The sequence below is a fragment of the Psittacula echo genome (genome assembly GCF_963264785.1).
Source record: "Psittacula echo genome assembly, chromosome: 1".
Lineage (NCBI taxonomy): Eukaryota > Metazoa > Chordata > Aves > Psittaciformes > Psittacidae > Psittacula > Psittacula echo.
The window spans coordinates 124,432,919-124,447,203 of NC_137735.1; the positions used below are offsets into that span (position 1 = coordinate 124,432,919).

A 14,285-nucleotide genomic window follows, 5' to 3' on the forward strand; every position below is an offset into this window, starting at 1 on the left:
TATCTAGTCTAAGTCATGCTTTCTAATTCAAAACATTTAAGTCTTCTAATCAAAACATTTACGTTGGTCCAGAAACCTCTAAATCATTTTGGACTTACAACTCAAGTTAATACTGTTTCTTTTAACTTGGATTTATTTCAGACTCTATTAATCATTTATCTTTGACTATCCAGTTTGTTTTTTCTCTTTCATGTGTTTATTTTGCTTGGGTCTTGTCTTTCCAGGATCTCTGTGTGTTTTACCGTTACTTTTGTTTGTGTCTTTCTGCTATCAAAGATAAGACCAATATTCCTACTACTTCTAATACATATTCTTCTTTATCTGTTATTTTTGCAATTACTGCATGTGGGGCTTGATAAGAGTGGCATTTCTTTTGTAACCCACAAATAAACTTCAGGCTAACAGAAGATGGCAACTGTCTGTCAGAGCTGAGGAGGTGAAGTAGTAGCCTTTCTTTGTAAGTAAGGATGGAAAAGCAGGCATGAGACTTGCCCAGAATCTGGTGCTGAATGTACCTTGCTGAGAGCTGCAGTAGGTTCTTTGAAATGTTTTCTTCCTTTAAATTTTGATCCCACCCACTTTGTGTGGGTGTAACTCTGAGAAAGTTACTAGCTTAAAAATACGTGAATCACTAATCTTGCTTGTAATCCGTTGGACAGGTAAATACGGGCCTTTACTCAGTGCCATTAGTGAGCTTTAAAACTGAGACACTGAGGAAATGGCTTCTGTAACCTGTGATACTTCCTGGTCTGGGGCTTTTATATGCGTGACCTTTAGGTTGCATTAGCTTTCTGTTAGTGAGCAACTTGAATATTTATGAATGTTTTCCTTAAGTTGCTCCGTTATAGCTTGCATAACGAGTTCATTACCTCTTCTTATGTGACAGTGATAAGCATTTTTCCCTCTTCTGTTATTACATTTAAAGTACTGTATTTCCTTTTAACTTCTAGAGAGAGGAATTAAATTTCAAGTTGTATGCTTGTCTTAAAGCTACGTTTTGAGTGTTAAGAATATGTCTTTAATACAAAGTGAAGAGGTGTCCTTCATTTTTCCAAGATGTATATGGAAGTTAGAGAACATTTCCTTATCATTGAAATCATTTTGAGATAAAATTACTTTTTGCCAGTTATTGAACATCTTTTTGACACTAGTTATCTAAATAACTAGGTTGAGCAACTTGTGTGTTAAGAAGAGTGGTCAAGTACACTGTTAATATTTATTGCAGTCAGTTTTCTCAAAACTTGCATATTTTTGACTGTCATTTTATAGTATTCCAAAACAGAAATTTGATGTCTAGACTTTGCATTGTGGTCTGAGATTTGAAATTACTAGTCAGAAATGTTGAACAGCTTGAGAAGTAGTTTTCATAAACTGCTTGAGTTTTCACAGTTTAAAAGGTTACACTGATTTTTCTTTTTTTCTTCTTTATTTTTGACTAGGAACTTTGGGTCTGTCAGGCTTATATTTCAGTGCACAAAGAAATGTAACTCTTAATTTAGTTAAAGTGCATATATAGTGGATACCTACCTGGTGTCCTCTGACTTGCAGTAGGAATGATGTGATAACTCTGTCATAGGCTCCTCTTTTTTTAGTTTTTCTTTTTCATGAGCTCTGTATCCCACGGTGAATATTTGGTGGCTCTAGTTCCCTTTCAACTAGTAGGCAGCAGATGCCAAGGAACAAACTTTGAACCTTAGAAGATGTGGGTAGAGGCAGGAAGGAGAAATCGTGTGGTGCTGAGACAGCACATTGTCCTGCTGTGAACAAGGGTAATGAGGACTTGGGTTTCGTGAACAAACCTGAGTCTCATTCCCCTGTCTTATCACCACTGCGAGGTTCTTGAAGGTGGCTTGCGAAGTAATTGGAACATGGGATTAGAGAGGAAGGAGCAGAATGAGTGCTGTTAGTGGTCAGTTGTACTCTGATGATTTATAGAGCACCGAATCCTAGATTGAAGAGGCTGTATTTTCCTTCATGGCTCACAGGGTAAGTTCCTCTATAGCAATCCATTTGGAGGAGCTGTCAAGTTTTGAATGAAGACATTGGGATTTGTATGGCATGGGAGCAGCTCCTGTGTTTAAACACCAGGATTCTCCTAAAACCTTATCTCTCTGCTAAAAAAGTTCTTAACTAGTCAAGACTGTGACATAATGAGTAACAGGCTTCATGTGGTAAATATTTACTGCATGTAGTTCGACTTCTTCTGAAGGAATCTCAGACTTCCTTCCCATAAAACCCTTATGACAAAAAGACTCCATAAATAGGTGGTGAACAGCTCATATTATGAGTTGTGGCTTATTGTGTTTTGGGTTTATTGTTTTTTTACGTAGGAGAAGCAGTAGAGGAGCAAATGGGAGTGGGAACCTTACAAACACAACTGTGCACTGCAAATACTTTCTGAAGTATCTGCAACAGTAATACAACCTTGTATCTGTTATTGTTATTTATTTATTATGCATTTTGTGAATTTCAGTCTGAATCCAAGCTTTTCAATGGCTCTGAGAAGGACATCTCTTTATCTGCAAGCAAACTTACAAAAAAGGAATCTCTCAAGGTGAGGTAATTTCCAATGCACATCTAGATGCAATGAAATGACAAATTGAATTAGCAAAGTTACAATTTGCAAGCAGAACCTATGGTTTTTCTACTGCCTTCTTCCCTCTGTGTTGTAACAAGACCAAACACCATTGTTTGGTGGACACCAAGTCAGGGGAAACTTAAAATTAGTTGTCTCTAGAAGAGTGAGGTATGGTGCTGCAAATTTCTACTGGGGAGGGAAAGTAATGGGCAGGTCAAGACTGCTGATCAGATAATGTACCTCTAAATTTGAATGTGGCCCAAGTGTGGTTTTGTACTTTACACCAGGAAAGGAAAGGGGGGTAGGATTGGTTTGCTTGTTTAGTTTCCCCCCTGTGATTCTATCAGGAGTTTCAAAGTCCTTGGTATTAAAAGCAAATGGCAGAAGAATCTGAAATTGGTTACATTTAGCTGTTCTTGAAACAGAGCATGAAATAGTTGTTCACACCTTGAAGTAAAATATTGTGTTTTAAAGCTATTTTTCTATATTGCCAATTGAATTTAGCAAGTTTTTCGTCAGCTTGTATTGATCAGTGTCTTTCTGTGCTCTGATTACTGGCTTACAGCTGTGGCATTGTAAATCTTTTTCTTATTATTTACAGGTTCAGAAGAAAAATTACAGAGAAGAAAAGAAGAGAGCTACGAAAGAATTACTTAGCACTATCACAGACCCATCAGTTATTGTTATGGCTGACTGGTTGAAGGTCAGAATCCAAGTGTGAAACCTGAGTGGAAGATGTAGCAGCTGCTTGCTGCTTTCTGACCAGAATAGAAAAGGCTCGATCTTTTACTTGCTGTTAATGTTTTTCTACAAGTACAGCAGCCACTAATTGCATCCCAGGGTCTCTGTGCTCAAATCCTAGGGGAATAATAGAAGAACTTTGTTCCCACTTACTGCAGTCACCGTAGTCATGTGCATCTTGTGTGTAGCAATTAACTTCAGATGAATTGGCTTTACTGGTCTTACTTTGTTGTTTTATTGTACACTTTCAATTGAAGCTCTGTTTACCTCTGTAACAGTAGTGAAAATATTTCAGTCCATATTTGAATGCAGATTTCTTGTTTTTTTCTGGTAATTCTTCCCTTAAGAACTAGCTGTCCTGTAATACTGGTACAAAAGGTGAAGAATTAATTTCTCAAAGATAGCAGTCAGTGTCAGCAACAGTAGTGCAGTTTATGTATCGGTATATAATTCCTTAAATTTGTAAATTTATTGCTTGGAAATTGTATGAGAAAAAAAGCTTTGTTACCCATTTTTATAGTTAGCTCCAAACTGTTGCTTGTCTGCAAAAAGTTTCTCTGTTTTTTCCAAAAATCAGTGTAAGCAGGCTAACACACTGCTCAGAGATCAAGTTGACATTCAGTCCTCCAGACACAGAACTGATTAAAATCCAGAGTTGGCAGAATTGATGCAAGCCATCTAATTAGACATGCAAATTCAGGGACTTGAAAAGATCTTCTGTTTCAAGTATGGGTTGAAACTAACAGCTGTTATGTTTTATCTAACATATTCAAATATATGAGTTATTTTCTGAACATCTTATTTTTCTAATCAGACATCTGCCTTGTTTTCAGAGGAACTCTGTTTCCAAAGATTATCCTGTCTTTATGCTAGTGATAGATTGTGTTCCAGATAAAATAATTCATGAAGATTTCAGATGAATTGTCATTCTTCCCATATATGGATGTGTGTAAACCCATTTGTAGAATAAGTATTAAGAAAGAACAGTTAGGGCTGAAATTGTGCTTTTGTATTTTTTTTTGATAAACCTGGATAAACTTTTAATAGGCCTGATATACTTGGTTTGATATAAAAGCTAATAAATAATTTCAGTTAAGATTTTCATTTAGTGAAGAGGGATGGTTTTGGTATTGGTTTCACTGACATATAACTGTAACTATTTATCTTCTAGATTCGTGGTACCTTGAAAAGCTGGACCAAACTGTGGTGTGTACTGAAACCAGGAGTGTTGCTTGTTTACAAAACCCCCAAAAATGGCCAGTGGGTGGGAACAGTGCTCCTGAACGCTTGTGAACTCATTGAGAGGCCTTCTAAAAAAGATGGCTTTTGTTTCAAACTTTTTCATCCTTTGGAGCAGTCCATATGGGCTATAAAGGTTAGTGGTAGTATATGTATTTTTTATTGGATGACTAGCATTAGACAGCGATCAGTAAAGACAATCTTAATGAAAAGCTGAACTGCATTTGCTGTTATAACTTTAATGGTTTGTTTATTCTGAATACGAGCCTTCAATATCTAGTCCTTTTCATCACAAATTATTTGATTTATGCTGCTCTATATACTTAAATAGCTTCAGAAGCGTGGTGTGCAGAAGGATGGCATTGAAGAGGTTAATGCCATCAGTGTGTAACTATGTAAGGAGAAGGAATAAGTGTATAACATCGTATTTTACATCAGCTGAATCTGAGAAATTAAGGAGGGAAGTGATTTGTCAAAATGAGAGTTGAAATGTATTATAAACATTTTTTCGTTTCCAGCGCTATATACTCATGTAATAAAATGTCAGCTTCAGTTCAATTTGCTTGTAAAAGTAGAAATTCAAATTACTTCCTTGTGCAATAGTAGTTTATATTGCAACTTGCTAGCCAGTTGTGTTCCCTTTTGGTCACAATTTTAGGCAGATAAATGTTTTCAGTTCTGATGTCTGTTTGCTTTCTCATACACGGCATAGTACTGTGAGCAGATCTTATCTGTAAGTGCTGAAAACCACAGTGTGTTCTGCATAGCAAAGGTTTATTTCAGTTTCTCCTAAGAATCTTTGTTTGCTCTTACTCATTGTTTATACTCTAGTAAACATGCTATTGTAGTCCGTGTTTCCTGTTTTCATATGGAGAGGGAGTATGGAAATACAGCACAAGTGAACATACTTACCTCCCGAAATTGCCATCTTGGTTTAGATGAAGTTACTGTACAATATTAGGGCCCTTGTAATAAATTAATGATGCCCTCTGCAATGTACATCTTAAGATAGCTATTAATTGTGAGATTGTATCTTCTGAATCTTAAATTAATATAGATATACTGTCACATCTGTAGAATGTGCTACATTGGTTTTGCCTTCCTTATCTCAGACTGGGAAGTCAGTCAGCTAGCATAAATCCTGATGTTTGTTTTGATCTTTCTGAATTGTTATCATTATTAATGTTGCCTAAATTTACCAGGCTTAGATCAAATATTTTGTAGTTTCTTTTGAATTATTTAATTTTAACATTGCTTAGGAGGACTTTTCACTAGTTAGTGGTGATCTTACATTTGCAGAACATAAAATTCATATCCTTTTCCAAAGTGATAGGGTTTGGTGTTAATGTGCTTTAATTATTTATGATCAAGTATACATGCATTGCAAAGTGGTGGCTTGTCTGCAGAAGATCACAAATCAGTCTTATATTTCTTTTTTGCTTGGCAATGAGAAAATGGATTTGTTTGTTTTTTTAACTAGATATTTAGAATTTAGAGGACATGCCCCACCAGATTTTTACTTTTTTAAGGTAGGTCAAATTTTGAACCTGAACAAGTTGATTTTGTCCATTCTAAATGTGCTGAGAGCTGGAGTGGCGTTTGTTCATTTTGGTATGGCTATTTGCAGTTGAGAATTACTGGGTTTAATTAGATAAAAGGCCTTGAAGTTTGAAACCTTTTTGTGCCTTGTTTACCTACTCAGTTATGATGACCTAGTTACAGATATAGTATCATGAGGCAAACTTTCATAAGCGTAATAGTAATTGACTGATTTACAGAGTAGATTTACCAGACCAAGCCTGCAGCCTAAGGCAAAATGAGCCTCATTTGCAGTCAGTACAGGAAGAAGACATTGCAAGAAACATTCACACAGGTCTAACTACTGCAGGAGATTTTCTCACTTGAACACACTTCCCATAGTGTGTCCTTCTGGCAGACTGCAAATTCTCTTCTGCAGTAGTTCGTGACCAGTCTCTTCACATGCTCCCTTAATCCTGTTGCTGTGGTCTTTGATGTTCCACCTGCACTCTGATGTAGCTGATGCACTGTACCTTGTTCTGTCTTCTTCACTTGCCTGGCCCTGATGCCATTTCAGTTTTCTAAAATTTATAAGTAGAAAAACTACTGCAAATAATTTCTCATGAGTAAATTTAGTCAAGCGTGATTGCGTATGAGCTTTTACTGCTTTCTCTGAATGTTCATGGCATTTGAATTTTATTGGTATGAATATTCTGTAAGAAGTAAATTTTAAAGTTGGGGTTTTTTTTAATCTAGTGGAATTTTTAATATGCCCTTTACCTTGTATTGGTGTAGTTGTACCCATCTTTCTGTCAGGAAGAGAGACAGTTCAAATGCAGTCACCTAACAAATGGAAACTAATGTCTCTCTTCTACAGAACACCAACATACCAAAAACTGATTTTGAAACCATAATGGATGATACCAAAAAAAATGTCCAGTGCTTTTAGAACAGTAATCAAGTAGAGGAACTCAAGATCCACAAGCAGTTATTCAAAAATAGGTCAACCTACTTAAATGTTCACTACAAATTATTCATTCCGTTTTAATCAAGGCATTATCAAAGCACATAGGGGAATATAGCTTTCTTGCATTAAAACAAAACAAACACCAAAGCCACACTTCCTCTCTTAAATTATAGCAAGCTGGTAGAGAGGAGTGTACCCTGCATGGCCGCATTATAATCCTAAAGGGCAGGTCCTGCAGGCAGAGGTCTACCCTTAGTCCGTGTCCTGTGACCTGACAGTTCCGAGGACTGGTGATGGTCAAGCCCTTCACCCAGCGCTGGTGCAACCACGGTGTTGTGGTCCTCTCCATGCAGCACCCAGCATCTCCCCACCTCTGCCTGGTGCTGCACTGCACTGTGGTGCTCACCTCTCCACAGGGATCTGCGGGGAGTGAGACCTCTTCCCTGCCTGCCTGCCCTCAGGGTGAGGAATGCTCATGCATGGAGTGGTCCCTCCTGGTTCTTGTTAGCTGCTCACTCCTAATCCTGTGTTGCAGCTTCTCCAAAGACTTTTCGTAGGTGCATCTTTCCACTCACTCGGAAGGGGACTGAGGTTTGGAATCTTGTTCCTAACACCCTAGTTGCTGTTACTCCATACTGACTATTTAGGAGTTTCTGAACATCATTTACACCAGCACTGGCTTGCCTGTATTGGTATTTAAGTGCCACCAAGACTCCTTGTTACCCACCTCTCACCCTCAGAAACGTTCTGGCTGTTTCATTTGCTTGCTTCTAAAATATTGCCTTTATTTGCTTTTGCTCAAAACTTCTGCTGGCTTTCCAGTTCCCTCTTTTAAGCCTTGTACTGGCTTTTCATTAGGCTTCTCTGGGGGAAATAGTTAAGACCAAAATATGTTAACTCACCAGTTAGGCAGGCTTAACCCAGCTTTTCAACAATAGCTTCAAGTATGTTTAATACAGCCCTCTTTGCCTATCAGTTGTCTTAGTTACCATATGTAAACTATTTTTGAAGGGGCTTTTCAATGGTGGGGTTAGCATTTTATTCCAAAATGAAGCTTGACAGAAATGGAAAGGTCTTTGGGATTTGTTTACTTCTTTAATTTGGTAAGTGAAGAACTTCACAGTGAAAATTAAACTTTGTCATTTGACATCCTCTGTGTGTCATTGAACATAATGTCATGGTGTCCTGCTGATACCCTTTATAGGAAGACTTAAGCATCTAAATTACTTTTATGGACTTGGGCATCATCTTGGTTTTTTTCCTATTAAAATGCCAAGCCTGAAGTTAGGCACCTAAATATTTTGTGGAATTGACTACTGTATAGGAGTGAGGTTGAAGAGGAGGGAGGGAGGGAGAAAGAGTGAGTGGGTTTCTATAGCAATACATAGTGTTTAGGTGGGAGAAGCTACTTCCGTTTTATGTAAATACCAGTTGATTTGTCTGTCAAAACAGGCAGAAATTGTGCAGTACTGCAGCACAGGATGGTGCTGAGACACCAAACATTGTAATATAAATTAAGCACGAACTGGATCACTGAAGAAGGCCTCCTGTTCTCTGCAAGAGTTTGGCTTGCCTTCACGTCTCTCTGTGCTATGATCCATAACATCCTTGTAGGAATTGAGAGGAACCTTTGCTCTCATCAGGAGCAAATGTGACTGGAGAGGAAAGAGCCAGTTACTGTATAAGTGTGGGATCTTCTACTGTCAGCATTTGTTGTAAATCAACTTTCTTAAACCATCCCACAAACATGTCTTGTTTTGCTTGCTTTCAATCTTAACCTATTCAGCTGAAACACTGAGCTGATGAGGAATAGCTTGTCGCTTGTGAGCTCTCTACACCTATCTGCAGGGATCCCTGGGAAGTCAGGGTGACTTCCCTGTGGTGTTGCTTTTGATGCTTTTGTCATCTTGCTATAAGTAGCATCAGCAGAGCATTTCCAAGTTACTATGCCAAGTCTGATTTACAAAAAAGAACCCACCAAAATAATTTGAATCCCAAAGACCATTCTTTTTAAAGTGGGGTTGAATTGGGAGCTATACTTGGAATCAAGTCTTTGAAGAACAAATCTAGTAAAAGAGGGCTGTCCATCTTTCCATTCATGTCTTCATTAGATGTTGCTGAGTGACAGTAAATAGCCCTGCAGTGTGTCAGCTTGTTATTACATGAAATGATAAACTGTAAAACTGAATTAAAACATCTGATGCTGTTTGCTTGGTTTTGTATTTCAAGGGTCCAAAAGGTGAAGCAGTTGGTTCCATAACTCAGCCGTTGCCCAGCAGTTATCTGATCATCCGAGCTGCTTCAGAATCAGATGGTAAATAGATATTTCAATGGTTTTCCACAGTGACAGCAGTTAGTTATTAGAAAAAGGTGGCTTCAGTTGGCTCACCAGGTCTGTTACAGCACTGTGACTGCAGTTAAGGTTCTCCCTTAACTTAGTGCCTTCAATTGTGTTGGTACTTGTAGTTTTTCATGGTTGTCAAATGAAAATTTGACTTGAAGAAATTGTCATTGAACTCCTTGCAATTGCTTTGTGTTGGTTGGGTAGAGGAGGGGAAAGCGGTTATTTCAGATTTAACTGTATTACTGTACATCTAAATACTCAAGCTAGTACCTGTCTAAAGTACTAATGTGAACATACTGGCTTTCTAATGAAAGCATTTGTTATTATAAAGTGCAGCAATTAAACAGAGTTCTAGTAGTAATTCCTTCAAAATACAGTTTTGTGACACCCTTCATCACTCTGGCAGTGGTGGTCGATATCAGTGCAGCCATCTTCAGAGGTTACAATTTGGAAGCAAAATTTGGGACTGTTGTGTAACCTGTCTAGTAGCTGCTTTCCTTCTACTGGTTAATTAAGCATACCCCTGCAGACTTCAAAAATACGACTACTTGCTTCTGCATTGAAAAATCTATTAGATACATGAAAGTGAAGAAATAAGGAGTGGAAAAAACACATAAATCTGTTTAGTTACTTTTTGCAAAAATGAAATGGCATTTATATGCTATCATTATAGCTCCTTTCCCACACTATTATTGTATTCCATGAGCAAATTTTGCTAATTGATACAGTTAGTCTTCAAAGCTAGGGAGGGCTGCAAGCAACTTTGGAGAAATTCAACAGACAGGGCCTGGGTGGAACCATATCTGCATTAAGGAAAAAATGCTGGAATCTGCTCTAACAGAATCATAATCTACCTTTCTTATCCTACCCTGAAGCATCCCTTCTACCAGAGCTGGGTAGTTTTGAGTTGTTTTGATGTCCCCACCAGGTTATAAAACCCAGTGCATGCAAAATGGAACAGCTCTGAAGTGTGTTCAAAGGCAATGTAAGCGGATCCAAAATGATTGTGAAATTAGGACATGGAAGTTGTATAGTTCAATTAAATCCTTAATTTTTAGTCTAATAATGAATTTGTCTTTAGGCAGGTGTTGGATGGATGCCTTGGAACTGGCACTGAAATGTTCAAGTCTGCTTAAACGAACAATGATTAGAGAAGGTAAAGAGCATGATTTGAACTCTTCGGCAGACAGTACTCATGTCTCTCTCTATGGTCTGCTTCGTGCTAACAACTTGCACAGCGGAGAAAACTTACCGTAAGTGAATTAATTACTAAACCTGATTGTCCTTTTGGCAGAAGCTTGTAGTGAGAACTTCTTCACAGAGAGAATCTCTTTCCAAGGTTGCAGTTCTTTTTGCTCCCGAGTTCTATTCATATGCCACATTAGCACTGTGTTTCATATTGTATGTGGATAAAATGAAAGCATCTTTTTCTTTTTTCTCAAGTGAAGTGGATACAGAGGAAAGTTTAGCTCAAGAACTCAAGGTTGAGTATCACATCAGTAAGGTTAAGTACTCAGACTGTTAAAGTTTTAATTATTTTGTATCTTTAAGTTAGCTTCACCTGAAAACAAGAAGTTTAGTGCATGTGACACAAGCTGGTAGATGTGAATATAAGCTGCTGTTCTTTGGTTTAAAGAAATTAATAATACTATCATTAGTAAAATGGTTTCAGCATGTCTCAGCTTTGAATCATCAGATGGATGAATAACGATTCAGTCACCCTACTATTAAATTCAGTGCACAAAAGTTGATGTTTTCTGGTATCACCTGGTATCTAATGTCTGTGTGCCCTTGAGTAACTCCCTGTTTATTTCAATAAATGCTTTCAGCCAGATTTTTGGGAGCTTTTGTGGAAATATGTTATTAGACAATGAAATCTATTATTAAACAATGAGTGGTGTTTTCAAACACTTCAATTGTGGTACCAAAGTGCATTAAAAAATATAAAAGATTTAGTCATTTATTTGAAATAATTGAATCTGAAGCTTGTGCTATGCAGTTTCTCTTGGTAATCTTCCACCAATTGAATGTACTTTCGGGTGAACATAAATTTATTTCAGATAATCCCTTCCATCCATGAAGATTTAACTGTCCATCTCTCTTTTCTGGGTGGGCAGGAATTTTGTACTGCTTTTAAGAGTCTGATGCTGTTATTTGTGACAGAAGACCTGGACTGGAAGAAATGCAATTCTTTCTGGCACAGGTAGTCTGAGAACAGCACTGAAAAGGCAAATTATTGCCCCTGGCCCAGATTCAAGGCCCTATCCAGATGACCAAGCAGGCTGACCTACAGTTTTGCTTCTTCTTTTAACTTATGGAAACAATAAAACTGCTGTGTACAATTCAGCTGGAGATCTGTACTCATGCATAGTACCTTAATATCAGCAGCTGGCCCAGATTACAATCATAGCAATTAACTACAAATGTTAGATCTAATTAAGACTAATGGTTTAATTAAGTAGATCTTTGGGTATAGCATATTCTAAAACTATTGAGTATTCTTAACTTAAGTAGATCTTTGGGTATAGCATATTCTAAAACTATTGAGTATTCTTAACTATCTAAGCAACAAAGCCTGCAGGCCTAGTTTTAATGTGCTTGGCAGGAGAGGGAGAAGAAAGGTGAAAGCAGTTTTAACTTCCAACTACGAGCTAGCTTTTTTTAGGCACATTAATAGCAAGAGGTGGTCCAAAGAACACATAGGACTGATACTTGTTGAAAATGGTCACCTGAAAAATAGGCATAGAAAATCTGGAGACATTCAATGCTTTTTTTTGTCTCAGCCTTTAATAATACTAGTAGACCTTGGGCTGCCCTGTCCTCTGGGTTTGAGGACCATGAACGCAGGAACAGTGATCTTCCATTTGTGGACACTGAAGTGTTTTTAGAGACCAATTGTATCAGCTCAATGCTCATAAGACCATGAGGCCTGATGGGATTCATCCCAGAGTATTGAAGAAACTAGTGGATGTTGCAGCAAGACCCCTCTCAATCATCTACCAAAGGTGTGGTCAGTCTGGAGAGGTCTCTGCTGACTGGAAGCTAGCCAACATTATTGCAATTTACAAGAAGGGTGTGAGGGAAGACCCAGGAAACTACAGACCTCTTAGTGTAATCTCAGTACGTGGAAAAAAATATGGAAACAGTCATACTGGGTGAAAGACATCTAGAGAACAACACAATCACTGAGCACAGTCAGCATGGGTTCACCAAGGGGAAGTCCTGTTTGAGTAATTTGATATCCTTCTATGATCAAGTCAGCTGCCTAATGGATGAAGAGAAGGTGGTGGATGTTCCTTATCTGGGTTTTATTAAGGCTTTGAAGCACCCTTCTAGACAGGTTATCCAGCTGTGAGATGAGCAGGTTCACAGTGTGCTGGGTGAAGAAATGTCTGAAGGGCAGGGCTCAAAGGGGTAAATGGGGCTACCTCTGGCTGGTGACCAGTCACCAGCAGTGTTTGGCAGGGGTCAATCCTGAGGCCTGTTCTGTTCAGTATTTTTATCAACGATCTGTACGCAGGAGTTGAATTCATCATTAGCAAGTTTGCTGATGATACTGAACTGGGAGGTGCTGTGAACTTGCCTGAGGGGTGAGGAGCCTTGCAGAGGGATTTACGTAGACTGAAGCATTGGGCAGACATCAGTGGCACAAAATCTAACAAGAACAAATGCCAGGTTCTGTGCCTGGGGCTGAGTAACACCAGGCAGAAGTATAACCTGTGAGAGGAGTGGCTGGACAGCAGCCCTGTGAGAGGGGCCTGGGCGTGCTGGTTGGCTGCAGCTGCAGCAGGAGCCGGCAGTGTGTCCTGGCAGCCGGGAGGGTAAACCTCACCCGAGGTGCATCAAACACAGCATAACCAGCCAGCCAAAAGAGGTGATGGTCCCACTGTGTTCATAGAATCAACCAGGCTGGAAAAGACCTTTACGATCATCAAGTACAACCCTTACCCCAGGACTGCCAAGGCCACCCCTAACCCATGTCACTGAGGGCCTCGTCTGCACAGTTCGTGAGCACTCCCAGGGACAGATTCCACCACTCCCCTGGGCAGCCTGTTCCAATGCCTGAGCACCCTCTCTGTGAAGAAATTGTTCCTAATGTCCAGTCTAAACCTCCCCTGGTGCAGCTTGAGGCTGTTATCTCTTGTCTTATCACTTGTTACTTCAGAAAAGAGACCATCCACCTCCTCTCTCCATCTTTCTTTCAGGTAGTTGTAGAGAGCATTGTTTCCCCTTAGGTCTTTTTCTCCAGACTAAACACCCCCAGTTCCCTCAGCTGCTCCTCATCACACTTGTGCTCCAGACCCTTCACCAGCTTCACTGCCCTTCTCTGGACCCGCTCCAGCACCTCAATGTCTTTCTTGTAGTGAGGGGCCCGGAACTGAACACAGGATTTGAGGTGTGGCTTCACCACTGCCTTGTACGGGAGATGATTGATCACTGCCCTGGTCCTGCTGGCCACGCTATTGCTGATACAGGCCAGGATGCCACTGGTCTTCTTGGCTGCCTGGGCACAAGCTGGTTCATGTTCAGCCATCAGTCAGCACTCCCAAGTCCTTTCCCACCAGGCACTTTTCCTCAACATTGCACGGCGTTGTTGTGGCCCAAATGCAGGACCTGGCACTTTGCCTTGTTGAACCTCATGCCATTGGCTACAGCCCATAGATCCAGCCTGCCCAGATCCCTCTGCAGAGCCTTCCTATCCTCCAGCCCAACTCGGTGTCACCTGCAGACTTACTGGAGGTGCACTCAATCCCCTCATCCAGATCATCAATGGAGATATTAAACAACACTGGCCCTAACACCGAGCCCTGAGGGACATCACTAGTGACTAGTCACCAACTAGATGTGACACCATTATAGTGTTTGGGCTCTGCCATCCAGACAGTTTCCAACCCAGC

General features: G+C 39.5%; 1 protein-coding gene across 8 annotated transcripts in view; it reads left to right on the top strand.

Moving 5' to 3' along the window:
• The window catches only part of OSBPL8 (oxysterol binding protein like 8), a 94,531-nt gene that overhangs the window by 62,877 nt on the left and 17,369 nt on the right, over positions 1 to 14,285 (top strand). For all 8 annotated transcript variants that reach the window (XM_080633068.1, XM_080633073.1, XM_080633067.1 and 5 more), the window contains 5 exons: positions 2,474 to 2,554; positions 3,180 to 3,281; positions 4,491 to 4,694; positions 9,273 to 9,357; positions 10,469 to 10,640. In XM_080633068.1, the coding sequence (XP_080489194.1) occupies positions 2,474 to 2,554; positions 3,180 to 3,281; positions 4,491 to 4,694; positions 9,273 to 9,357; positions 10,469 to 10,640 (644 nt within the window). The remainder of the gene's footprint in view (positions 1 to 2,473; positions 2,555 to 3,179; positions 3,282 to 4,490; positions 4,695 to 9,272; positions 9,358 to 10,468; positions 10,641 to 14,285) is intronic.